This window comes from Abramis brama (genome assembly GCF_963993115.1).
Source record: "Abramis brama genome assembly, chromosome: 25".
NCBI classification, from domain to species: Eukaryota; Metazoa; Chordata; class Actinopteri; order Cypriniformes; family Leuciscidae; genus Abramis; species Abramis brama.
In genome coordinates this window covers 15,192,837-15,220,227 of record NC_139987.1, presented here as the reverse complement: position 1 = coordinate 15,220,227, position 27,391 = coordinate 15,192,837, and the positions used below count along the sequence as shown (strand labels likewise).

Sequence of the window (27,391 nt, the reverse complement as noted above, 5' to 3'; positions counted from 1 at the left end):
AAACTAAACACTTAAAATAGCACTTAGTGTATAAATACATACAAGGAAAACGTTTTCAAAGAGCTTCCGATTCATCTTCAACCGAAACCTGTGAAACTGCAGGCAGAAATTAGGTCTGAGCACATCATCCATGCACTGAATTACTTCATATCTACATTTTCACACGTGACCTAAACGACAGCTTCCCTGCATTTCACGTGCTTACAACCCCGCTGTGGTTAAATAACTAGACCTCACCGCCTCTACAGAGCGTGAAGATGCTCTACAAAAGAGGTCTTGGTGCAGACCGTTATGAGCAAATGAGGTCTGTAAGACATTTGGTTTAACAATTAAAACGCCCTTGCACTTTTAGACATTGTCAGACAGCTGCAGGTCATGATATGAACAATGCCTCTTATATTGGTCCCTCCAATCAGTGAAGCCATAAAAGAAAAGGGAGCATTGTGATTGGCTGCTCCCTGGATGAATACAGATTAACTTTGTAGGTTGTATATCGTAGAATAACTACTTTTTTTTTCTTTCTTTTTTTAAATAAGTGTTAGTTTATTTTTCTTTCAGTCTACAAATTAAGTAGCCTACTCTCAGACAGCCTCAGTCGGATTGGATGGGCTTGTTTCTGAGTTTACATAAATTACGTCGCCACCTCAGACCAACATCACTTCTCCATTTGCACTATCATGAGCTAGAACAGTCAGCGAGTCCCATGCAAAATGCAAAGAGGATGCAGTTTCTGAAATATGAAATGGTGAGAATATGGGAGTTTTATATTACAATAATATATACAAAAATATTTGTTGTTTTACTTTATAAATCAGCTTTTACTTTCTGACGTTTTTCATTCAAATTTGATATATGTTTCGGTCAGTTCTGTGAAGCTTATACTAAACAGTAATTCGTGTGATATTTTGTAGTCTTGAAATGTATCACTTTGTGGAAAGTAGGGCTGCACGTTTTGGGGAAAATGTCATATTGCGACTATTGAGGTCAATAATAAACTGCATGAGTCAACTTGCTTAGTTCTCAAGGAAAATGCAGATTAGTGATAATGCTGAAATGTGTATTTCTCAACTCAGTGTTTTCGAATTAAAATGATATTTTTTACAAAATTAAATAATGACATCTTTGCATTACTGCAAAGGTGTTATTGTCTCAATAGTATAGAACAATAAATAAGAACATTGTATGCTCATGAAAAAAAGATATTTTGAACATTCTGTCCAGACAAACGGACATTTAAGCAGGATGTGTATTGTGATTGTCAAAATATTTGGTAACTAAACAGAATTTTGTTAGGTTTAGTGACAATATGTTCCAATGTTGACATGGTACAATGACTGGTAGGCTACTGTTTTTATTATTGCTTGATCTTGTGATTTGATTCCGATCTTGAGTCAGTATCGATTCATTAGGATAAATATTAGGTACAGTAGATACATGTTAATTTTTCTCAAGAAAAAAAAATAGCTCACCTAATGCTGTAAACATACAGAGAGCCCTGTCAGGCTATACGCAGACCATACGCGCCACTAAACTGAAACTGACTGGTCTTCTTGCTATAAGCGGTGTAGAAAATGGGCAAACAGCTCTCAGAGAGAATGGGCTGTCATGTCCACACATGCATTTATTTATGTAATAAAATCGCAGCATTTTGCGTCATATAGCCTAATCGCATAGGCTTGCAGCACTAGTGGAAAGACTAGCTTCTTATGAATCTTTGAATCTGATTGTTGAATTCTTTTTTTTTTTTTAAACATTTGTTTATTGATTTTTCAGTGACATAACAAAATCAAGAGGTAAATTCGGGAGTCAAAACAATGTCAAGTACAACAAGTACAACTACAGAGAAAAATAAAATAAAATAATAACACAAAACAAAACAAAGAACAAAACAAAAACACAAAAAGGTCCCCCACTGCTAAATAAAAGCCCAATATGTAAACTTTACAGAGATAAATAAAAAACATCCCAGCATGCTACCAATTCACACAAGAAAAAACAAACAAAAAAACTAACAATTAGTAGACAATCAGGGTGGCTACTCTGGAATAGCCGTAAAAGTAAACCCCTCAACATGTGCAAAAAATGGACCCCAAGTTTTATTGAACTTTGCAAGAGAACCATGTATCGAGCACCTAACTTTCTCCAACTTCACAAACTGTAGGATGTCCCTGATCCAAGACGAGTGAGAAGGCGGCACAGGAGACTTCCACCTCAATAAAATCAAACGTCTAGCCAATAAGGAGACAAAGGCTACAAAGTCAGCTTTATATTTAGGAAGCTGCAAAGTAGGAGGTAAAACCCCAAACAAAGCGGTACATGCTGTTGGATCAAATTGAACCCCCGTACAAACAGAAATAGAATGAAATATCTGTGTCCAAAAATTAAATAGTGAAGGGCAAGACCAAAACATATGGACATGGGTAGCTGGAGCCTGATGACATCTAATGCACATGGGATCAACATCATTATAGATTTTGGAAAGCCTAACCCGAGTGAAATGGGTACGATGTAGAATTTTGATTGTTGAATTCTATTGTCAAATATGTTTGAGGTAAATAAGGGGGAAATAATGCTTTATAATAACTAAAGTTGGGCTTGGCAAGTGGTCTCCTACTTGTGCTAGTTTCATGTATTTTGTACCCTCTTATTTAACAAAGTAGCCTACTTTCAGTTCAAATCAATATTTCATGTTTATTTATTTAACTAACACCTAAGCATGTACAGTCAGCCAGTCATTATTTCAGAACAAACCAAACCAAAATATCTATTTGTAGTATAATCACTGTATTTCTCTGTTTGTTCTTAATAGATATCATCAAAGTGTAACTCTGTGACATGTGCTCTGATGCTGCTGTCCTTATTTTCAGGTGATTATACAATACTGTTCAAAATGTGAAAATTCTCTGAATTGAATCCCTACTTTTAATATAACTTCAAATGTAAAACGGAATTGTCATCTTTTTCATTAATAGGTGGACATTCAGAATTCAATGGCACCTCAGTTCAGACTGTTCATCGAGGAAAGTCAGTCAATATCAGTTGTAAATACAAACCATCAAATGACACTGAATGTTTCACAGTGGAACTGAAAACTAATAATAAACTGTGTTCATTAATGAAGAGTAACAATTCATGGATAAATCAGTCATGTAAAGATCACATTAGATTTATTCCAAAGACTGAGGAAATGTCATTTGAGGTATCAAATCTGCAGATAAATGATACTGGCACTTACAAATGTGTTGTGTCAAGAACCATACCACCTCCGTCTGTGCTTTTGGGTGAAGAAGGAACATTTGTTCAAGTGATTGGTAAGTTATAATCAGATATCATAGTGACTTGAGTGTATCATCATAACTGAGACAAATATCTGCTCCTATGAGCTTTTTTACTAATAACTCTTATATTTACTAAAGCACACCCCAAGGTGTCCGTGTCACATGTAAGAGCATCGGATGGAGTTCACACGATTCTTTGCCTCTCTGAGGGGTTTTACCCTTCTGCTCTAGAGCAGGTGTGGATGAGAAATGGAGGATTTCAGAATGACAACATCAACAAAACAAACCCAGATGGATCATTCACCCTCCATTCATATTTGAATGTCTCTGACTGTACAAACTACTCGTGTTGGGTAAATCACTCATCCCTGAGCCAACCAATGATTCTCCACCTGTCTCCTGCTGACTGTTATGAGAACAGAGGTGCATGTAGCAATAAATACCAAAGTGTGTCTCATGCAAATATTTTCACAAATTATTAGAATTTTTATGCAATAATTGTGTTATGTTGCTCAATATCCCTCTTTCATAGGTATACCAATGTGGGTGGCTCTGGTGACTTGTGTGCTGCTGATTCTTGCCATACTGATTATCACAGTCGTGTGTGAGCGTTTAAGTAAGTTTAATATTTGATCTCCAAAATATAGAGTATGTTCTTATAAATTTAAATCTCAGTTATCATTCTCTTGGAATGGAATTTTCCATCGTCCTCGGCGTCCTCCTGTAAATTCGTCCAGGCGCAGGCAAAACTCTTCCTCGATTTGCAAACAGGCGAATTTATCCGTCTTTCTTCTCCTCACGCTGCAGTCGCCCTTCCAAGCAATTTTCCCGATGATTTCGTAATGATTTCATAAGCTGTATGAACTGTTCGTTTGTAAATCTCCTGGTCAACTGGCATTTGTAATGGGTATAAAACTGCACTTTTCGTTCAATGGAATGCCGTTCAAACGCACGCAAGCTTATCCGAAACGTTTTGCTTGCCGTTCAAACGCATGCAAGCTTATCCGAAACGTTTTGCTTGCATTTAAACTGCGAATTCGCATCACGTGACCAGTAGAAGGTCGATATGTCATGTGTGACCTCTTGGCTTGCAGTAAAGTAGAGTAGATTGTATATTTTCTACATTTTGAGTGTTTTACCGTTTGATATTATGTTGAATTCATGTTTATAAAAAGACGCTTCAGCATGGTTTTAAAGCATAGACTAAACAAGTAATAAAAACTCAGTGAGTGTTTTAGCGCAATTTTCTGACGTCATGGGATCACAACACTAAGAGATAGTAAATCTTTTTATGTTTTTTTTTTTTTGTTGTTGTTTTTTTGTGTGCGTTCCCGAGATTAGACCTTCCTTAACATAATGCCGAAAACCCGAAGTCTCTAGGTGGTCTGGTTGAGGAGGAGATAGAAGTGCAAGATTGGTGCGCACAGACAGAACAGAAATCATGAGTTAACAATCGCAATTTTGTCCGTTGGAAAATTGCGCTAAAAAAGATGCACTGTGTAATTTTTAGCGGCATCTAGTGGTGAGGTTGCAAATTGCAACCAACAGAAGTTACGGTGACCGACCCGAAAAGATGTCGTCATCTGAGACAGCAGAGAGTAGCCAGTTAAACACTGAGGTTTCTTTCCAAAGATAAATTAAGAAATTAGGTTTACTTATCCCACGAAGAACAACATATGACGAATTTATGTCTCTTTATGGCTCCGGTAGAAACATGTTGGAGCATTTCAATGTAAGGGGGCCCGCGGTGTATGTAGATAGAAATGGCTCATTCTAAGGTTATAAAACATAACGGTTCATTTAGTAAGGTCTTTATATACCACTGAAAACGTAGTTATGTAAATGATATTGCATTTGTCAACAGATCCTCCTAAATTACACAATGCACCTTTAAGTGTAGGCCTATACTGTTTATATTTGCATATATAAAAAAATTCTTACAAAAACTCGGTGTAGTTTGATCTCTCAAACTAATATGCTTGTTCTATTCTGCTAGTTAAGATCTTCCCAAATATGTAAATAACACATAACTATCCTGTTGAGTATGATGCTTTTACAACTCACATTTTCAAGTAAAGTGTTCGGTTTTCATGCCATGAAAAAAAGAGCATTCCTAATATGTCAGCAAATTTAAAAGCTGTTGTTAAGAATTGGTCATATTAAGCAAGATTCTTTAATGACAGCCTTAAATGACACCCCCTTTCTGGCTTGTGGTGCACTCATATTACTTATGAATGGTAGATACTGCAAAGGCAAGAAGTTGGAATAAGTCCCGCTTTCTAAATAATAGAGCCAATTGGCAACGTCATCGTGTCACTGCAGCTGCCAAGTTCCGGTTGCTATACAAATAGATAGTGTAGGCTAGTGAGACGCACAAACTGTAAATGGGCAGGCGAACTAGTGAAATGACATGACATGCTAGTGCAAAATAGGCACTGTTTTTGGAATTGGCACCCCAAAATTAATTGGATTTGTGCTGAAATATAATGTAGTGTGGAGTAATATATATTTTTTTACAGTAAAATACCCGAGTAATTACAGCAACTGTCGAACGTGCATGAAACCAAGGTTCTTTACTGTGACTCAAACTGAAAAGACCAAAACATGAACAGCTTACCAGATGCTCTGTTCACTCACGCACATAGTATTATATAAGTGAAATACGCATGCTCCTCTTAGGACCCTTAAATCACAGCATGAATATCAGAATTAGACTTTTTTTTTAACATGTTTTGCGTGTCTTCATAAATTCATTTTAAGTAAATGAAAATTTTATGAATATAAATAACAAAATAACGGTGCAAAGGGGAACGGTGGGAAGGGATGACTCTTATGCATTGTTTTTTCTCATCGTCTCATGAGCAAACAGAACAGATCAAGTCATTATTCTCATGTTCTTCTAGGAAGAGCACGTTCACAGACTGTGCCTCCTGTAGGAATGAGTGTCACACTTGAGCCTTTCCTCCACCATCACCAGCATTCTGAGGCGTTGTATTCAACACTCGGTGACCATCATCCAGTTCCATGCAGCCCTGTCGGAGTCCGCTCATCTCCATAATAAACAATGAACAAAGACATTTTACTAGCCTGATCCATGTCTATATCATTCACCAGACACCAACTTGTGTATGTGATTTATATTTCTATGATTTTTTACTTTGCTTAACATTTTGACTGTAAATGTGTGCTGCTGACAAAATGTGACCATGAGGCCTCTGTTATTTGCAGCTTCAGCACTTTAAGAACCCAATGAAATGGTTTTCTGAGTGCAGTTTTCTTTCCTGTGTTGATGTAACCCATTTAAACAATTCATTAATAAACTGTTCATTCTTTATTTGTCACATGTAGCCTACTGCTTCTGCACTTTTGCCTATGACCTACATCCACTTTGCATGTAGACATTGTGTGGTTAAAATAACCAGTTCAGCTGCTCAGTCAGATCACGAAGATGATGCTCTAAAAAGAGTCTTGATGGAGACAAATACGAGCAAATAAAGTCTACAAGACATTTGATTTCACTATTTGAACACTTTTAAGACATTGTCACTGCAACTTCAGGTCATACATAATGTTTCTTCTTTATAAAACTAAACCCCGAGTTGTTTTCAGACCCTTGCAACACTTTTATATGGGTGCCATCCAATCAATGAAGGCCTAAAATAAGAAAACAGTTGTGACTGGCTTCTCGCTTGATGACAGAAAAAAACTGTATACTGTGTCTCAGACTGCCTCAGTCGGATCGGTTGAGCTTGTTTCTGACTTTACAGCACAACTGCAGACCAACTTCTTCATTTGCACCATTATTAGTTGGAACAGAGACCTGAAAAAAAAAATACAAAAGCGGATGCACTCTCTGAAAGAATGTCAAGGTGAGTACATGGGAACTTTTGTAATACATGTAACAAGATCAGTATAAGCGGACCATATCAATGTAAAACATTATAATAATGCAGAGGAATTTTGTGTTGCTGGTGAATTTGTTAACTTTTATCGACTTTTGTTTAAATTGTTGACTTAACTGAAACAATACTTGTTTTGCTCCAAAGTGCCATACTGTGCCATTTTGCGAGCTATACAGCAAATTCATATCAAATATGTGACCCTGGATCACAAAACCAGTCATAAGTCGCACGGGTTTATTTGTGGCAATAGCCAACAATACATTGTATGGGTCAAAATCATTGATTTTTCTTTTATGCCAAAAATCATTAGGATATTAAGTAAAGATCATGTTCCATGAAGATATTTTGTACATTTCCTACCGTAAATATATAAAACATTTATTTTTGTGAGTGAATGCAGCACAATCGCGAACATAAATGAACAACTTTAAAGGAGATTTTCTCAATGTTTCGATTTTTTTGCACCCTCAGATTCCAGATTTTCAAATAGTTGTATCTCGCCAAATATTGTCCTATCAAACCATACATCAATGGAAAGCTTATTTATTCAATTTTAAATTTCAATTTAAAAAAATTGACCCATGTGACTGGTTTTGTGGTCCAGGGTCACATATGTAGTCTTGCAAATGTATAATTAGAGGAAAGACAAACTGCTTATTGTGTGGCTCTCTGGCATAAGTCTGATTGGTCAATTGTGGTGTTCTGTCAAAATATTTTAATAACACTAAGGTTTCATTGTTAACATGAACTAACAATTAAAAACAAAACTTACATTTTTTTAGTCCCAAAAGTTGTATCTGTTAGTTAATGCACTGTGAACTATTTTTTAAAATATTTTTTTTAATAAAACATTTTTATAACATTAACAAAGATTAACAAATGCTGTAAAAATATATATTGCTCATTGTTAGTTAATATTAGCTAATGCATTTACTCATGTTTACAAATTAGATGCATTTCCGAAATAATTAACATTGTAAATCTATTTTTATATATTTTGTACATTGACAACTCTACATTTTGTTTACACCTAATTGCGAAAGAGTAACTGATCTTTTTCTCTTCTGTAGTTTGTTCTTGAGAAGTTATTGTTCTTTTGTTCTTAAAAATTTATGATAACATGTTTTTCCATTACTTTAACTCATCAAAATATTTGAACAAACTTCAATTTTGTTTTTAAGTGGCAACTAGACAAGATTTTTTAAAAAGTTGATTAAAATTCCAATTATCAGCAACTGAACTTAAGTCGTTAAGTTGAATTAGGTTTTTTTTTTTTTTTTTTTTACAGTGATTCTGTCGAAGAGTCGTGGAAACGCAATTGAATTATTTTCTTTTTCTTTTCTTTTCTTTTCTTTTCTTTTCTTTTCTTTTCTTTTCTTTTCTTTTCTTTTCTTTTCTTTTCTTTTTTTCAGTTGGGGCAAATGGAAACGCAAAAATAATATTTGCTATGATCTTTCATTCTTCATCTAGCCAGTAGAAGTTTACCCTGCTATATAGTTTACTTCTGTTCAAAACTGGGAAATCAATATCCCACTTTCTGTTTTCTCTAGATGTCATTAAAGTGTAACTCTGTGACCACATGTGTATGGATGCTTCTGTCTGGTTGGTATTTTAATTAGAAAATCTTATTTTAAATATTATACAATATTTATATTTAATATAAATATTTATTTATAATTATTTATTTTTATTTAATCAATATTATTTTAAATTAAATCTAGTGAAGTGATAAATAAAACATTATTATTATTATTTCTGCCCTGTCTTTTTCAGTTGTTATAGCTGGACATTCAGAATTCAGTGGCACCTCAGTTCAGACTGTTCATCGAGGAAAGTCAGTTAATATCAGTTGTAAATACAAATCATCAAGTGACATTAATTGTTTCACAGTGGAGCTGAAAACTAATTATAAACTGTGTTCATCAATGAAGACTAACAACTCATGGATACATCAGTCATGTAAAGATCACATTAGATTTATTCCAAAGACTGAGGAAATGTCATTTGAGGTATCAAATCTACAGATAAATGATACTGGCACTTACAAATGTGTTATGTCAAGAACCTTACCACCTCCGTCTGTGCTTTTGGGTGAAGAACGAACATTTGTTCAAGTGATTGGTGAGTTTATTATGAGTAGAATCAGAAATCATAGTGACTTGAGTGTATCATCATAACTGAGACAAATATCTGCTCCTATGAGCTTTTTTACTAATAACTCTTATATTTACTACAGCACACCCCAATGTGTCCGTGTCACATGTAAGAGCATCGGATGGAGTTCACACGATTCTTTGCCTCTCTGAGGGGTTTTACCCTTCTGCTCTAGAGCAGGTGTGGATGAGAAATGGAGGATTTCAGAACGTCCCTCTCACATACAACATTAACAAAACCAACCCAGATGGATCATTCACCCTCCATTCATATTTGAATGTCTCTGACTGTACAAACTACTCGTGTTGGGTAAATCACTCATCCCTGAGCCAACCAATGATTCTCCACCTGTCTCCTGCTGACTGTTATGAGAGGTTTAGAGGTATTACACATTACATATAGGCTACATCTTTTTATTCTGTATAGAAACATCAGAATACATAATGACCCTTCAATAATCATATTTTATAGACTGTCATATTTGGATAGTTTTGTTCACCTCTACACTGCTGACTCTTGTCCTCCTGATCATCACAGTAATGTGTGAGTATGTCATTGATTTTATCTCTAACACAACAGCCTTCCTCGTGTTTTCATCAAAATGAGCATCATTGATCAGATGTTTTTGCATCAATAATCTCTTCTAAAGGTTGTCCAATGAGATCCTGTCAACAGCCTGTAGAGGTCAGTGTCCCATCTGAGCTCATCCTGCACTCTGAACTGAAGACTGAGGTGCTGTATTCAGTTCTGAGTGATTATCATCCGTCTAACAGTCACCTCCACGATACTGATTATTCTAGCGTGTTATTCCAGTGAGCCATTGTTCTAGCATGTTGTTCCAGTGCCATTGTGCAAATACAATTTAAAACCATGATTGTTGTCATTTATTTATTTATTTATTTTTATTTTTATTTCTCAAGCAATATTGGTCAATCTGATTTTATCTGGGATGGAGCAAGTTTTTAGCCAGTTTTAGCAAGTTCTCAGTGAAATCACTAAATTTAACCAGCCACATGTCTGAAAAAAAACAATGAAGCTCCAGCACCACCGTTCTTTTTTCCATTTCCATTTTCTTTTAATTCAATAACCCCTATACACAAAGCCCTGCATGGTGTTTTTAGTTCTAAATTCCCTGCAATCCAGGTTGCAATATTATTCTGTCGTTGTGATAATGAAGTGTGAAGTGAGGTGAGAGCTACATCCTGATAGGTATTTCCTGTTGACATGTGCCACACAAGTTTTGCACTTTCGTTATGACTGCAGTCATACCCTGATATAGATATTTCCCTTCTGACAACATGTGCTGCTCATGTTGAAATGAAAGGTATCAATAGTCATTCTGAGTGGATATTAGGTCATTTTTTCACAACACAGTCAGAGACCCTGTCACGAGTTTATCAGTTCATCAAGCACCACTTTGCAAGCTAGATGGCGCCATTGTCCAATTTATAAAACTGCCCACAGTTCTCATTGTCATGTGACAGGACACACCAGCCTTTACTTGATCATTTATGGAAAAAAAAAAATGAAATATGGCATACTTATTTTAATTCATTTGATTAAAAGAAAATAAACTTCCACCCTGCATCCATTTACGTGTGTGCTGCTCAGCTCTTCTTCTCCACACTCTGCCAATCAATGAATCATTCGTTTCGTGAATCAAAAGAATCGACTCCTGAAGCATTTCCTGTAAGCATGCGCACAAGACAAAGTCACGTCACCCGTATTCGCGCGGAGCAGATCTGGAGTGTGTGTTGTGCGCCAGGCGGGCAGCAGGAGTTGGCCACATGTGGATGAAAGGAAAACACGGTCAGTATATCTGTTTGTAATGATGTAGCGAACTCGCATAAAAGTAAAATGTTTATAAGCTCCAAATATTACATACAATAATTTGAAATTAATGTTTTTAAAGGAAACTGTCAGAAAAGCCAACTGAAAATGGAATCGAGGCCACGTTAACCTCGGCTAGGCTACAGTTAACGTTAGCTGGATTCAGTTTGTAATAATTATTTCAATATTTATTAAAAATGTATAAGGAGTATAGTTTTAATATGACATTTAAATAAGATCGCTGCCGTTAGCTCGTGTAACTAATTGAAGTCCAGTTGGGAAACTAACGTCACCGGTCAAATAAGTTTTTCTATTTAAAATACGTTTTATAAAAATATATAGGAATGTGTTTTTATATATATATATATATATAACGTTAAATATGACGTTTGTTTTTCTAGAGTCTAGATAATATTTGATAAATTAAACTACAACTCGGGAATTTAAAAGTATACAATAATTATAAAAATTGAATGCAGTCTAGAAATGATGCTATTAAGTTCCATAAACGAATGGTCATTTCTGTCATGGTCTTGTTTTTCAAACGTATAACCGTATTAGCGCGCCATCCTGCTGTTCTGTCCCGCCGTCTGACCGGCTTTGTGTTAATCACTTGCTCTCTCTCTCTCTAGGGTTAGTGTTAATAGACAGCCAACATCTAAGAGCTTATGTTTCTGGTACATGCGTAGATTGATGTTGATGGATTAATGTTTTAGAAAGAAACCTGACCTAACAGTTATTGGAAGTCTTTTAAAAAAAAGACTCCTTATTTATTCATTCAATATTTTATGTTATTTATTATTATTAATAATAATACTAAAATGTTTTGTGTTGATTATTTAATTGTTTTATTATTTAATGAATCATTTAATAAATAAAAAAGGATTTCTTATCCACTTGGAGTGCGACATTTTTTTTTTAGTTTATTTAATAAATACAAAATTACATTAATATTCAAAAGATGAGGGTCAGTAAGATTTAACAATTTTCGTTTTTGAAAGATATCTGGCTGCATTTATTTGATAAAAAATCTGGTAATATAGTGTTGTCAAATATGATCATTTAAAATAACTTTTATATTTAATTTAATATATTTTTTTAGCTGTAATATATTCCTGTGAATTTTCAGCATCATCACTCCAGTCTTCAGTGTCACATGATCTTTCAGAAATCATTTTAATATGCTGATTTGGTGCTCAAGAAACATTTTTTATGATCAATGGTGAAAATAGTTGTGCTGCTTAATATTTTTGTTGAAATTGTAACACTTTTTGGGGTTTCTTTGATGATATTCAGAGGAACAACATTTATTTGAAGTGGAAATCTTTTGTAACATTAGAAATGTCTGTATGGTCAATGTAATGCATTCTTGCTGAATAATTTGTTTTTATTATTAAAATATTATTATTACCATTCATTATTTTAATTGAATTATTCTAAACATTTTTACTGACCCCAAACCTTTAAATGGTTGTGTAATAATTTAATTGTATTATTATATAAAAATAAAAAAATATATATTTTTATTCATTTCTTTAATTGAAAGTCATGTTTTGGTTAATTTATTTTAAATTCAAGAAAATGCATTATCATCACAGGGTGTTGTGGTGGTATTTATTTAAGTATCTATTTAATATTTAATCAAGTCTCTGTATTTACATTGACAGAAGTTGGACCTGAATTTCAGCTGAACAGCTAACGATGAAGAAAGAAATAGCAGCGGTGGTGTTTTTCTTGAAGCGGTTGATAAAGAAGGCTGAGAAGTTGGAAGCAGACAAGTTGGACCTGTTTGTGGAGCGGTTAACTGTAGCACTACAGGAGAAGTACAAGGGTCATTGGTATGCAGACAACCCCAGCAAGGGCCAAGCATTCAGGTACAGCAGTCTGATAAGCAGTACTGTGCAGTGACATCCTAGTTCCAATGTTCTTTAGATTCACATCTAGTCAGATGTTCAGGATGCATGTCATGCTTCATGTGATGTTAAAATGAGCTATAAATATATCCTGTGCAGGTGCATCAGAGTGAACCGTTTCCATAAAGAGGATGCTGAATTGCTCAGAGCATGTGCTGAGAGTGGAGTGCAGTACAAAGACCTTGGTCTGCCTAAGGAACTCACGCTTTGGGTCGACCCTGGAGAGGTGTGCTGTAGGTGAGTTTTTCTACTTATTTACAACTGTACTGTTGTAAACTGTTGACTGTTGCTTAAATATGAAAATATGAAAGAAATCTTTACTTCTGAAATGGCTGCAGGTATGGCGAGAGGAATCATGGTTTCACTGTGGCCACCTTCTCAAGCGATGACGATGATGATAAAGAGGATGTGACAAAGAAAGTGACGAGCGCTGTGGAGAGGGTCACGTCGGATTACCACTCCGGATCTTCCTCGGATGAGGACACCACATGCAGAGAGCTCCAGTACAACCCACCTCTCTACAACCACTCTCCATACCAGGTACAATGTCCTAAATGTATTTGTATTGCCTTGATTGCCATAGGCACAGTACTGTTCAAAATTTTGGGGTTGGTATGTTTTTTTTTTCCTTCTGTTTATGAAAGAAGTTTGCTTACCAAGTGACATTTGTTTGATCAAAAATGAATAATTAAAAATATTAATATTGTGAAATATTATTTTATTGTTATTATATTATTATCATTTAAAATATTTTTTTGTTATAATATTTAAAAATGTGATTTATTCCTATGATAGGTAAGCTGAATTTTCAGCATAATTACTCCAGTCTTCAATGTCTCATGATCCTTCAGAAATCATTCTAATATGCTTATTTGGTGCTCAAGAACATTTCTTATTATTTTCAGTGTTGAGAACAGTTGTGCTTAATATTTTGGTGGAAACTTTTTTTGTGTGTCAGGATTCTTATAAATAGAAAGTCCAAAAGAATAGCATTTATTTTAAATTGATATATTTTGTAACATAAATATCAGCAATTTAATGTACCTTGCTGACAGGGGTGGCACCAGAGAATTTTTAACGCAGGTGCTGAGGGGGTGCTAGATCATTGACAGGGGGAGCTGTGCAATTTTATTTTTTATATATATATATATATATATATACATACACATATTATATATAAATACTATTAATAAATGAGCAAAACTTGGCCACTCAATATTTAATATTCAATTATTTAATTATCACAATTAAAGTTTTAATTTTATTAAATTGAGCAAGCACAACATTCAGCATTCAATCAAATATTCTTAAAGATTTATTATTTATTATTAATAATGTTATTTCGACATATGTGTGTGTGCAACAAGCAAGATGTGCATTTGTAAAACCGGTGACATGCGTGCATTGATTTTTATTATTAAACTAGTGTTTTTTGTGTCAGTAGCTGCGTTTACATGGACACTTATAATCGGATTGACGGCTCAATCGGACTAAAAAACCTTCATGTAAACACCTTAATCGATCCGATTGAGCTCGATCCGAATGAAATTTCGATCGGATTGAAAGGGGTGGTTTATCCCTTTTGTAATCTGATCGAGAGAACATGTAAACACTTGATCGGATTGAAAACCGAAACTGGAAGGACTGCGCATGTGCGATGACGTTAACTAGCGTAATGACGTATGACGCGCGGAATGAGCTGTTCTTCCTGTTGAATAAAGTGTCATATTAATAAGTTTCCCGTCATTCTAAAATCCTCATTTCACTTGCGCGTCTGTGAAGTGAAGCAGGACAACGTCCCACCAGTCCTTGTTTTGGATTCTCATCCACAGATGACTGGTTTTGGCCATGGGGAGAGGCATTTTTACTGCGTGATCAATAAGCAGCACGGCAAAACGGTTAATATGCTCTAAATTATGACCAGAGACAAATTAATATTACATCTGCTGTTTAAAACAAATAAATAACCAATAGATGAGAATATTTATGCGCGAAAGCGGGAAACACTGTATATTCGTGCAGTGTGCGCATGTCAAAACATCAAATCCGATTTTAAACTTGTGACATATAAACGCGCACATCAACCCGATTACTTTATTTATCATTCATGTAAACACCTTGTTAGGATTCATCAATCGGATTGATTTCATTCCGATTGTGTCCATGTAAATGTAGCTAGTGTCGGCTGTAAAGATGAAGTTGACGATTGCCATCTCCGTAGTGAACGCACATAATGGATTACATAATCAGAGAGTAGCCTATTTCTTTTAGTTTTGAATTTGTTGTTTAAAGACATTTCAAGCTTTCTATAGATATATGTCTTATGTCTGTGAGGCATACGCTGAGTTTTGGTTAATTTATGATGAGATGCGCTCCAGTTCACGTGCAATGAAACTATGCAAGTGACCGAGCCGGCGCCTCCATGTCATGATTATATTGGCTGCTATATTTGCTGTTCACTTTTCATAATCAACATAGATGGAAAAAAACATTACATTATAATATTTTAACAAATGTGAAACTAAGTGTGCTTATTTAATGGCTACAACATGTATATTAGGCCCACAGACTCTCTATTTGTACAAATTTCTGCACATTCATTTAATTCTGAATTTTGCACACATAAGTTGAAAGGCATTTGTTTGTGCGTAGTAAAAGATATCTGCAACATTTATCAAGTTCACAGATAATTGTGCGTGCATTTATTAATCATTATGATACTAAAATCATAATAAAGTAGGCTATACTATGTACAAAAAATCAGATGAGCCCAGAATATGAACGCAACATGTTTAATTACACGTTAAGCATTTTCCTCCCATAGAAAACCATTATAAGAACGCTTAATGTGGCTTAATGCATGTCCCCTTATTATGTCGAAATAACAATAGATTTTGTTGAAATAACAACTTAATATCTCGAAATAACAAGATATGTTTTCTTTTTTTTTCTTCACCATGCAGTTCAGGGCTTCCATAGAATACAGCCTGAATATAATTGCTTCCAGAAATTATTTTTGGGGGTGCTATCGGGTTGCTTTTGTCTTTCTTGGGGGTGCTAAAGCACCTGCTAGCCCCTCCCTAGCGCCACCCATGCTTGCTGAGTAGAAGTATTAATTAAAACTCACTGATCCCAAACTTGAAGGTTATTAATCTCATTTATTTATATGGACTGTCTTCTACAAACCTAAATCCTGAAAAGTTGGGACATTTTGTAAAATGCAATAAAAACAAGAATCTGTGATTTAATTCTCTTTCAACTTTATTTAACTGATAAAAGTTTAAAGAAAAGATTTCCAATGTTCTCGCTGAACAATTTAATTATATTTTGTAAATGTAAAAAAAAGTTGGGACAGATGCAAAATTAAAGTGAAAAGCTTATAGAAAATCCAAGTTAAACTCAGTGTTCCCATGGGTCCTTGAAATCCTTGAAAGTTTGTGAATCTGGAAAAAAAGATCCAAGGCCCTGGAAAGTTTTTGAAAATAAACATACAGGTCCTTGAAAGTGCTTCATTTTATTTTGTGCAAGAAGTTTTCTGGAAAAAAATCAATATAATTCCCTCCGGTCCGCTAATGTGTTATTTCGCCAACACTTCGTGGCCTATGCATACTAGCTTGCTTGATTTACGTTAGTTATGCGCATTTACACGTTACGTTAAGTGTTTCCCGCATGAGGTACTTTGTGTTGAACGTTGCCATGACTACTACAAAACTACTACAATGGTACCTCAGCGTTTGTTGTTGGACACAACAAATGTGTCCCCACATTAAGTCCTTGAATTTGAGGGTATTGGACCTGGAAAGTCCTTGAAAGGTCCTTGAATTTGAAGTTAACCAAGGTGTGGGAACCCTGTAAACTGTTTTTGAAACAGTCATAAGCAGGTTAACTGGTAATAGACGAGGATATCGTGTTTAGGTATAAAGGGAGCATCTCAGGCTTGCCAAGCAAAGATTGGTCATGGCTCACCACTTTGTGGCAAATAGAGGTGAATGATTTTGGGAAAATAATCTAATTGCAAAAAAAACCTAAAAAAATGTTACTAAATTTGTCTGTAATTTTTATTAAAAATGGAGCTATTTGAATTGTAGTAGTCTTTTGAAGGGAAATTTCACTTTTATCAGTGGAATGTAAATCACATGCATGTAACCATTGTTTCTATCAATTTCTTGTCATCTCTTTCTTTTGTAAAGCTTGTATATGCCAGCGCCCCAGTATGGAATCCTCTACCAAGAAAGAAATTCGGCCCAGGGAAAGGGCATTACCCTCAGCGGCCACACTACATGATCCGCCCCCCTTGCAGACCCAACCATTCCTTTAAACCGCACAGCTGGGTCCAACAGGGTTACCGCAGCAAGCATGGCTACTGGGGCAGCCCTTCCAACTTTGTACACCAGCTTCAGTGACCACTGTTACTACAGTATGTTAGTTCATTGGTGTCAATGTGAGGGGTATTCCATTGAAAATTGTTTTTTGAAGTTACCACTAAGATGACTGACCAAATTTTTTAAAAGTGTATTTTTGTAGTTCTGTCACACTGTTTTTTGAATTTGTGACTGGTCTATTTTTTAAAGAAAGATAACAGTAACTGTTTGCACTTTAGATTATTTGTAATAGAACATGTATATGGTAAACTTCGTACATATTGAATTAGGAATATTTCAAGTATTTCAATTTTAATGGTAATGAAATATGTGCTGTATTTATGTTATATGGGATAATTTGATAACACTTTAAATCATGTTGTTGGTTTTTTTTGTCATAGTTTCAGTGACCAAATGTTTTATTTATTCACAGTTAAGTATTATGTATTGCTTAGACCACTTAAATTATGAATAACATTAAAAAAACATTTTCAAGTAATATAAAATGGTTTTGGTTATTTGATGTAACTGTTGTTTTTGTAGTTTTGTTAGAAAAACACTAGGTGGCAGTACGAAATAGAATTTAACTTTATCTTTAAATAGGGAACAGGCAGTCTAGGTGTACAATATCTTTAAATTATTTTCTAAATAGCATAGAACTGCAGTATTGTTTTACAGTACTTAGTTATTTTAAGCTAATTTTCTCAAGCCGTGCTTCTTTATTTTGTGGTGTATGGAATTTTAAATTGACACACAAGTAGTACAGATGTGTTTTTACAACTCGGATCAACAAGTTCACTATGCTGGCCACACCTTCCTCTGAGCGGAGCTATCTGTTCACAAACTCTGACCAAGTTTAAGAGGAAATGACTAAAATTCATGGCTATCAGCCCCGCCATTACAGACTCGAAAGGAATTGACCAACAAATTCACTTCATTTTTTTCCCACACCCTTGTCTGTTACACATTACAATAGTGTGCATCTAATATGCACCAGGTGCTTGAGAAAACCGTTTGCTATCACAGTGCATTATTGTCAAAATTATTTGTTTCATTAGTTATATTACATATTGCATTAAGCTCCAAAGTATCATATTAAAGTGTTTTCTACTGCACCAATCCACTTTCTGGATTAAAGTTTTATAATTGCACATTTTCTATGCAAATTTATGGTAGATTAATGAACAATTGTGTGTGTGTGTGTATATATATATATATATATATATATATATATATATGCACAATTCGTACACTGAATCGTATATATATATATATGTATATATATATATATATATGTATGTATATGTGTATATATATGTATGTACGCATTTTTTAATTAATTCAGTATTTGAACTAATTGCTGTTTTTATATGCTTACACTTGCAAAAACAAATGCACACATTACAAATAATAAATATAATCTTGGCAGTCAAGTAAATAAAACATGTTCTCCAACCTAATTTTCTAAAACTAGTGCCACCCGACCCGATTAGCAAATGAATCATTCTCTTGAGTCGGTTCTTTTCTATAATTTTGGTCAATTCGGCAAACAGAAACAGCGCCATTCAGTTTGAATGATTCGGACATATCTCGTACACCGAATCGTTCGGAGTGGGTTTTCACTCAGCAAAACATGAGATACGTTGAACACAAAGAACAAAAATAGCGATTTATTTACAAACCTGCAAATGAATCATACTGTTAAATGGCCTGCGATTAAGAATATCTTTATTAAGTTCAACACCTGCATTGAAAACGACTCTGTACTGCATTTTCCTACCAAAAGACTATCAAAACATTACTAAATACACGCAAACACTTTATGTAGGCTACCGTTCGCCAGTACTGATGAAAGCCTAGAAAAACGCCCCTGCCTGTAATATACAAATAAAACATAAGAAATAATATCGGAACTGACGTCAATTCACGAGGACGAATGATGTGGCAAAAAGCAAAGGGCGAATCGCAAAGAACTAGTGCCCTCAGCCTTTACGCTCAAACTTATCTTATTAAGTTCTCCCATGTAAAAAAAAAAATACGTATAACACATTCACAATATCCCTACGTGTATATTACTAACATTTTATAGTAAAATAAACTAAAATCCCTCTTCTCCGCAGTGCTCGTATCCCTCCGCCTCCATTGAGATCTACGTCTCTTTCCGGTGCGTTTCTCCACCGGACGGGTTCCGCCGCCATTGCAGGTTTCTAGAGTTCCTCTCAGCGGCGGTTGACATTCTGGAGTTGAAGCGCCTCATTTACATTCAACGGGCGACTAGAGAAACCTAACACATTCCCGGTTCATCTGCCCCCCCAAAATACACAAGACCACCTCCATTCATTCTCGTCTCTGGAGTAGTTTAGATTAGGCAGAAATAATAGCAGGAATTAGAGAGGAAAGCGAAGAGAAACCACCATCATCATGGCTCAAATCCTGCCCATCAGATTCCAGGAGCACCTGCAGGTAAGGACTTTGAAACATCTTAAAATGAGGGTCTCGTTTATTTTATTATGCGATTGTAGTGAAAACGTCAGTGTGTGTTTTTATTTTTTAAATGAACAGACGTAGTAACCCATTCCCTGATGAATATGACCTCCCACCAGTAGCTGTAGTAAGTAGCAAGGGAGTTAGCTTAGTTAGCTTACGGTCGGTGTTATCCAGCTGAATATTAAATACTGGCTGTGACACACACACACACACACACACACACACAATCAATCTAGTGATCTGCCTTCCCAGACATCCTTTTTGGTAATAATTCTTCGAACATTCACAGGGGTTTGGCGAATGTAGTGTATTGAAACTATAACGTAGCTTGGAAATGATTTATGGCAGGAAGATTAAAGTGATTGTATTGAGAATATATTGAGATTTGCAGTCACAGGGCTTATCTACACTAGTCAGCTGTTTTGGCCTCTGGTTGTGTGTGTGTGTGTACTGTGTATATATATATATATATATATATATATATATATATATATATATATATATACATACATACATACATACATACATATACATATATATATATATATATATATATATATATATATATAAACATCTACCGAGGAAAACTTAAAATAAACACTCTTTTATTTGTTGAAATGAATCACTGTAACGTTATATGATCGAAGAGATTCCGTCTTGTTTTATAAACGGTTCCCTGGCCTATTATAATGTAATAAGACAGGTTTATGTTTGAGGTGTTGAGATTACCTGGTAGCAGGTGTTAAGTGCCCCACCTATAGACGTGTGTGTGGTCCCATGATACCTCTGCAACCGTTCATTATTTTGCAATGAACTCATACATTGCTTTGCTGTCACTTCTTATCTGTTATACTATCTCAGTTGAGGCTCTCAGTCAGTTAATGAATTGGTGTAACTCATTTTGGTCACCGATTATACTTGTAATGCAGCTTACCCCATTGTCTCGTTTTGGGTGTATTTTGGTATTTTTTTTAAATATGTATTGCTTCTGTGTCCTTGACATAGGTCATATTACAACAATCATATACAACAATCCTACTGCTATATCAATTAGATATTGTTTAACATCATATTTGCACAGTGTCAGTCCTTTAACAGTCTGTGTGTGTCATTTGTCATAGTTTTGTGTAGGTCTGGTCCACATCACAGCTTATTTTAGATGAGAACCACCCGTTTAGATATGATTTGATGTCATTAATGTGGCAAATTTTGGCTATTGACTGATTATTTAATTCTCAAATGCAATTGTAGTATCCAACTGGCACCAAACAGGATGATTTGATTACGGGCGGACAGATTGAAATGCATGCCATTCTATATATCCTGTCAAATTTTGTCAAATTTTGGGATACTGATCACAAGGTGAGTAGTGTAAAAAAAAAAAATTAAAAAAAAGCATAGAGCATGATGGACCAAAAAAAGCCTCAGGTGGAATTTTCACTTTATGAAATGCAAATGTGGAACAGCACTTTTCCAGTGAAGTGGTACAACAGGAGTCAGTAGGAATAGGATCAGTTTCATAAAGACAAAACCTGCTCATGTAGTCCGAATCGTAGAGCTGCTTATTTCGGTTTGCTGAAATCTGAGGCACAGCAGTTAGATGCCAAATTAAAAGTATAATGATTGGTATGTTAATGTTTGCAGAACTGATGTCTAGTCACCGAAACTGACATTTTCCGTATAAGTTATTGAGGCCTCATTTACATTACATGGTTCAAGTGACCCAATTCCAATTTTTTTTTTTCCTCCAATGTGGCACAGATCGGATATGATGACCAATGGTAAGCAGGAAAAAGCACATGGATTCTGATATACTCCGATCGGCTTCAAGCCTTGTTCATATGTGGAAATCAATCTGATATGAATCGGATACGTGCATTTGTGTCTGCCATGTAAGCGGACCGATCGGATATTCCCGTCAATACATCAGGTGGACCCCAACTGCGATCACATGACTCTTTTCAATGCTCAGGCTGCAACAAGGGCTCTCTCTACCTTGGGTTGTTTTGCCAAGTGTATAGTGTAAATGCAGATATCGGATATGGGTCACTTTTAAAAGATGTAAGCTGGTCTTCAAAAAAATCGGATATAGACAACAAATCGGAATTTGGCTTCAAGACCTGCAGTTTAAATGCGAACATAGTTTACTACCAGATGATTTCATGTATACAAGGACAGTAGGTCTATATGTTAGATGTTATCTCTTTGCAATTGCCTTACCTAAGCAATGCAAACTAAAAACCAGGCAATGACTGTTACAATCGAATGCAATGTATAAAATCCTTAACTCATTGAATGCTCAAAGCGCATCAAAGTGCAATGCAGAAAGTTAGCCTAGTTGTTTCTCATAACCTCTAGTGCATTGATTTTAATGCTGATCACCTGAGTAAATTACTCTGGTTTTAAGAGTAACATAAGCATTATACAGGGGCAAGTCAGGTGATCTTCAGATGGATTTAGTGTGTTTTATGTGATGCTGTTTAATACGTTACCTTAAAGCCATGTGAATGCATTTGATCTTTGAACTCTACCCTGCTGATCACACATGACTGTCTCATGTAGCTGGAGATCCATTATCCATTTTGAACTGCTCAGCACTGGCTGAACTCGGATTTCTTTGCGGAGAGGATTCATTCCTTCTATTCCTTTTCCCGTTCACTTCCCGCTCTGCTGTCCAGAATGAACCTGCTAGGCTGGTCACATGTCACCTTTGGTCATATGGTCACAGCTCTTAATATGTTGATTTAGCTTTCTACACAATGGGTCCCAGCTTCCTGTTATGGAGGACGATGGCAGTGTTGTGCAAGCCTCAGCATATTGTGTATCCTTCCCCGAGCCTCCTGCTATCATAAGGCACAAGGGGTTTGTGCTGAGCAAGGTGCCATATTTCCCTGGATGGTGAAGGAAAGGGGTTAAATGAGCACAGGAGGTTGGAGGAAAAAAATGTGCTGACAGCTTTAAAAAGTCATGATTTTAAATGACGTGCTGAATTTATGTGCTCAAACCCAAAGAAGCTCTAGACACTTCAAGTTTTACACATTTCTCTCACTTGCCCTGATTTGTGAAAGCAAAGCTCGGCCGTCAAAATGTGCTAAAAGCATGAACACTTCAAAAGTAGTCTAGGTCAGCATAACGGAGCAACCGCTCAAGTTAACCTTAAGTCAAGTGTCTGTGGTTGTTCTTAAGGTTTAATGTGGAATGCCACACTGGTGATGGCCAGTGAAATTCAAGTTTAATGTCCTAATGGGACCATGTTATGCAAGTTAGCTCAGTGTAGGTGTAGCTGCATGCACACTTGCCATGTTACTTTGTCCAAATATATTGTTCACATAGAAAAAAAAATGAAAAGTAGCAGATTGGAATGGGAAAAATGTGAACGGCCCCTTACTTTGCATCTGAATTTTTTGAATGTACAAGCTGGCATGATTCGGCTAACGTCTGTCTCTTTCTTCATCTGTTGTTCATACCATCATCTCTCGTATGTTGTCTTTAGTTTGCTAACTCGCACTGGTAAAGTTCACAGTACTGATCTTTATCTAACCACTGTAAAATAAACAGTCTAAAATGGGAAGTCAATTATACACCAGCAGAGAGGGGAGAGATTGTCAATGCTTTCAAAAAAACGCTTGATAATTCCATTTGGTTTTCTATGTCATTGAACACATGCCATTGCCAACTATTTGAGTTTACCATGCTGTAAACACACTTGATTGAAATTTCATCTAATCATTTGAAAAGTTTATGCTCAAATGATTTATTTTTCATTGTCAAGTTGGATACAAGATCAAATAATAGTGTTATTCTAGGAATTAATAAACAGTGAGTATGCATGTCCAAACTTTTGACCTGTAGTGTATATCAGATCCTGCGCATATCTGACTTAATATGTTTAAAATTAATAGTCACCTTCAATATCTTTCTCTGAACTGAATTATTCCTGGTACAAAAAGAGCAGCTTTCCTTGTACCACCTAGCAATTATTGATTTAAATTCCTTGCCAGGATAAAATCAATATCGCATCCATGCACATACCAGAGATTTCTGTGGAAGGGACTGGACAGCTATTTTCGAATAGCCGTTTCTCGAGCTACGCAGCATATTCTTGGAGGCTGGACAGTGATGAACTACCTAATGGGAAAGAGGGTTAGTTTCTGGGCATGTCTGTGACGACACTGAAGCAAACAGCAGGTACATGCTGTGGATGAATCACGCTTGGCCTGAGGCTGACGCTACAGCAGAGAGTGCTCTTTCACTTACGTTTGCTTCACAGTCTCTCATTGCGTTATGAGAGCTTGGAATGGCAGAGTTTCCCCTCAGCCAATCAGCACCGCCTGCTCAGCAGTGATGTCATCATGTGTGATGTCATCTTTGAAATGCAGTAAGAAAGGTCACAGAAATGTTCGTGAGCAGGCTACAGTTCTCTCAGTAGCAATATTTTGTATTTACAATTTTTTATTTTTTTATTTTTGCATGTAAATTCATTTTATATTTTTATAAATTGTCTGTTTATCCCTTATCTCCTTTTTTAAAATATTTAATAATAATTTGTACCTAATTTTTAACTGCCATGAAAATAGCTTATTTACTATATTTAAAAATATATATATTTTATATAATTTGGTTTTATTTATTTTTATTTTTTTCATTTCATAATTTTTACTTAGTAGCTAGTGATGATGTGGCTTTCTGTGCCACATGACAAAGGAATGTGGGTGTTGCTTCGGGTGTGTCAGCGTCCGTTACCCATTGATAAATGTTGCTGCTAATTCCGTTGAGCTCTTCCTAGAAAATGTATTTCCTGTTCCTCCTTGTTCTTTGATTAGGCCTAAGAACTGCAGCAGGAGACATAGATACAGCATTTCATTGCTGGCTAAAGGCAACTGACTCTAGTATGTGTTAATATTTAGTTACTTAGTTTAGTAATTTAGTATTTAGAAACTTAAAGAACAAAACTCCAAGTCTTTGCTGCCCTTCACAATAATTATCAGTCAGTAAGGTTTATTATATCGTGTACAACCTCTGTATTAGATATCCAAGGTCCTTGTAATTTGAGTTTGTTCAGCCAAAAATGAAAAATGTTATTGTTTACTCACCCTCATGATTTCATAAACCCCTATGACGTTCGTTCTTCTGTAGAACACAAAAGGAGAAGTTCTGGTTTAGGTTCACTCTGTTTTATTCCATATAATTCAAAAGTGGGTTGGGATAAGGGGCTGTCAGAGTTCTAAAAAGTACTTGAAAAATGATCATAAAACTACCTTAAGTGTAGTCCAAACAAATATTGCACTATATTCCAGGTTTTCCAAAGCCATGTAATAGATTTTGTAGTCGCATAACTTTATGTAAATAATACTGCATTAATAATAACATCTAACAAATTTGTCCTTGTACTTTCAAGTCATCTTTAATTCAGTTATGCTCTTTGAGGCTGTTATCAGCCCAAAATGCAAAGCAAAAACATAAATGGATTTTAGACAAAACAAATAGTCTTGGGAGCATAGTGGCACTATTGGCAAATAACTGCTAAACACTAACCATTGAAAGCTTTGTTAATATCACAGAGGACTCTCCTCCTGTACAGCGTCACGGTTCATTTGTGTCACAGTTTTTCGTTGAATACTGTAAGTGATGTTACATAAGACCACGGATTCTCATCCCTGTGTGTCCAGCTGTCAGCTCTGATCTCCGTAATTCAATGTGCCGGCAGCTGGCGCACGGTTTCGAACATTAGAATCGCGATTGGCGATACGTCTGTGTCTCAAACTCAACTGCCACCTCTGTTTGAGCTTGCTGGTATTCGAGATCTGTCTGGCGGCTGATAAAAACCAAGGCTTGGTTTTGGCTGCTCATCAGAAATAAAGTTAGAACTTCACCCTTTTGGCCATCTGACTTGATGTTAGAAGAGTCGTTTCAGAAGCAGCTGTCAGTTCAGTTGAAAATGCCTGAAGTCAAGATGTCTCCTACACTAAATCCTCCTCTGCTCCTCTCTGAACCCATTTCAAATGTAAGTCTCTTCAGATTTGATGTCTCTGCATTTTCTCGTCTACATGTGGTGCTTAGTCACATGGTGTGAATCATGCTGTCTAAGACAGACAAGTTAGAATTAGACTAATTTACAAGAAAAGATCAGCATTTATTAGTGTGCAGATCACACTGCTTCTCTGAGTGCAAGTGCAGATCTTATTCTCCATCGATCTCAGGGTCAGTCTTTCTGACTGAGCCTTTGGTGACTCAGACTTCTAAGACAGCTGGTGTGGTGCTGCTAAGCTGGTGTCCCACTGACTTTTTATTTTTGTCTCTAATTGACTGAGACCTGAGTCTCGTCCATGGTTGATTTAGTTCTATTAGTTATGACCTGAGATAGTGTCTCTTTAATAGCTTTAAACCCTCTTTGAAACATGTTTTGTTAGCGGATATGAGTTCCTTATCGATGTTGAGTATTACCTGGTATGTTCCCTATGTGGCCCTACAGGAAGTTATTGGGTAGAGATGCCACTGATATTAATCACTTGATAGCTGATCAAATTAAAACCATTGGCCATAAGCCTTGACCTTAACTATTATGTGCATTTATTTGGTGAAAGGTCTATAATCAGCAAGATATACCAGTGTTCGATGTCAAGAAAAAGTCTGACCTGCTGTTTTTGTATCTGAGGTAATTGAGGGAAACTGTGGATGTTCAAGTGCTCTATTGGATAATTGAAGTGTTTTTGTCTCTCCTCTTCTGATCTTTCCAGATGTGTAGCTGTGTGCTTGTAAAAAGGTTGGCCTGTTAGTGACTCTTGCAATTCGCAACAATTTTCCAATAAATTAAGGGACTTCTGAGAATGTCCGTTTACTCTGTAAATGATACATTAATTAAAAGTTTTTACGTGCAAAAAACATAAATTGGATGATTTTACAGTAAAATAAAAAAATTCACTGCATATGATAAGGTGACTCTTAGTTAACCAATGTATCGGTTTCTTGTATCTGTTCTTTGTGTGTCCCTGAGATAAATTCCTCAAGGCCTTTTCAGACAATGAATCCATATGTTTGGCTTAGTGGAGTGGGGAAAGGGAGGTTTTGCTGGTCCTATGCCTTTTTTGTGTGTGAAAAATGATTGTTAGTCTCATAAGCTACAAAATACACAACTACTGCTGAAATTTTGTCAACAAAATGGACAAAAGTTCTTGGAACAAAGTTCTTTGTTGTGACCCTTTGGTGTGTTTGTGCCCCTTGTAAATTATGCCTTGATTCCATTTCAGTCAGTAGTGTGTGGGGTACACAGTCATTGATTTTTCCTTAAAGATCAATTCTAGAGATGCACCGATTGATCAGCTGGTGACCGGAATTGGCCGATTTTCACGTGATCGGCCGTGACCGGCTGGTCGGTCTGATAAATGCCGATTTTATGCCGGTCAAATGCACTCGGGCGCCGCATGATTAACATCGCGCAACTTCAGCATCACACGTGCACACAGAAC

The 27,391-nt window shown here is 35.9% G+C and overlaps 3 protein-coding genes and 1 long non-coding RNA gene across 6 annotated transcripts in view; all 4 read left to right on the top strand.

Annotated features, from left to right (window-relative positions):
• Positions 1 to 542: 542 nt before the first annotated feature.
• On the top strand, positions 543 to 6,619 carry LOC311076712 (tapasin-related protein-like). 2 transcript variants are annotated; one of them, XM_084105105.1, is made up of 6 exons: positions 543 to 745; positions 2,810 to 2,867; positions 2,973 to 3,311; positions 3,417 to 3,725; positions 3,811 to 3,894; positions 6,182 to 6,474. In XM_084105105.1, the coding sequence occupies exons 1-6, from the start codon at positions 605 to 607 to the stop codon at positions 6,334 to 6,336; spliced, it is 1,086 nt and encodes a 361-aa protein (XP_083961231.1). In that variant the 5' UTR covers positions 543 to 604; the 3' UTR covers positions 6,337 to 6,474. The 2 variants fall into 2 exon arrangements, with proteins under 2 accessions (XP_083961231.1, XP_083961232.1); XM_084105106.1 differs by having other exon boundaries at positions 548 to 745; positions 3,417 to 3,701; positions 6,182 to 6,619.
• Positions 6,620 to 9,175: 2,556 nt separating this feature from the next.
• Positions 9,176 to 10,373, top strand: LOC311076621. The gene is made up of 4 exons (XR_014604684.1): positions 9,176 to 9,301; positions 9,417 to 9,716; positions 9,806 to 9,877; positions 9,984 to 10,373. It is a non-coding gene; the product is annotated as an uncharacterized lncRNA (long non-coding RNA).
• Positions 10,374 to 11,016: 643 nt separating this feature from the next.
• btg3 (B-cell translocation gene 3) lies at positions 11,017 to 18,588 on the top strand. Its single transcript, XM_084105321.1, has 5 exons — positions 11,017 to 11,143; positions 12,832 to 13,038; positions 13,177 to 13,314; positions 13,416 to 13,617; positions 17,268 to 18,588. Exons 2-5 carry the CDS (start codon positions 12,866 to 12,868, stop codon positions 17,478 to 17,480), a joined length of 726 nt encoding a protein of 241 aa, XP_083961447.1. The 5' UTR covers positions 11,017 to 11,143; positions 12,832 to 12,865; the 3' UTR covers positions 17,481 to 18,588.
• A 1,023-nt stretch (positions 18,589 to 19,611) lies between these two features.
• Positions 19,612 to 27,391, top strand: part of cltca (clathrin, heavy chain a (Hc)) — a 34,409-nt gene continuing 26,629 nt past the window's right edge. The window contains exon 1 of one of the 2 annotated variants that reach the window (XM_084105320.1): positions 19,612 to 19,901. In XM_084105320.1, coding sequence (XP_083961446.1) covers positions 19,860 to 19,901 — 42 coding nt within the window. In that variant the 5' untranslated portion in view covers positions 19,612 to 19,859. Of the gene's footprint in view, positions 19,902 to 25,810; positions 25,930 to 27,391 lie in introns of those variants that run through there. The other variant, XM_084105319.1, reaches the window with a different exon arrangement.

Coding starts and splice junctions, on each gene's coding strand:
- LOC311076712 (XM_084105105.1), top strand. CDS start 605: ATGGGCTTGTTTCTGAGTTTACATAAATTACGTCGCCACCTCAGACCA. Junction 2,868..2,972: donor GCTGCTGTCCTTATTTTCAG/GTGATTATACAA, acceptor TTTCATTAATAG/GTGGACATTCAGAATTCAAT. Junction 3,895..6,181: donor AGTCGTGTGTGAGCGTTTAA/GTAAGTTTAATA, acceptor ATGTTCTTCTAG/GAAGAGCACGTTCACAGACT.
- btg3 (XM_084105321.1), top strand. CDS start 12,866: ATGAAGAAAGAAATAGCAGCGGTGGTGTTTTTCTTGAAGCGGTTGATA. Junction 13,039..13,176: donor AGCAAGGGCCAAGCATTCAG/GTACAGCAGTCT, acceptor TATCCTGTGCAG/GTGCATCAGAGTGAACCGTT. Junction 13,618..17,267: donor ACAACCACTCTCCATACCAG/GTACAATGTCCT, acceptor TCTTTTGTAAAG/CTTGTATATGCCAGCGCCCC.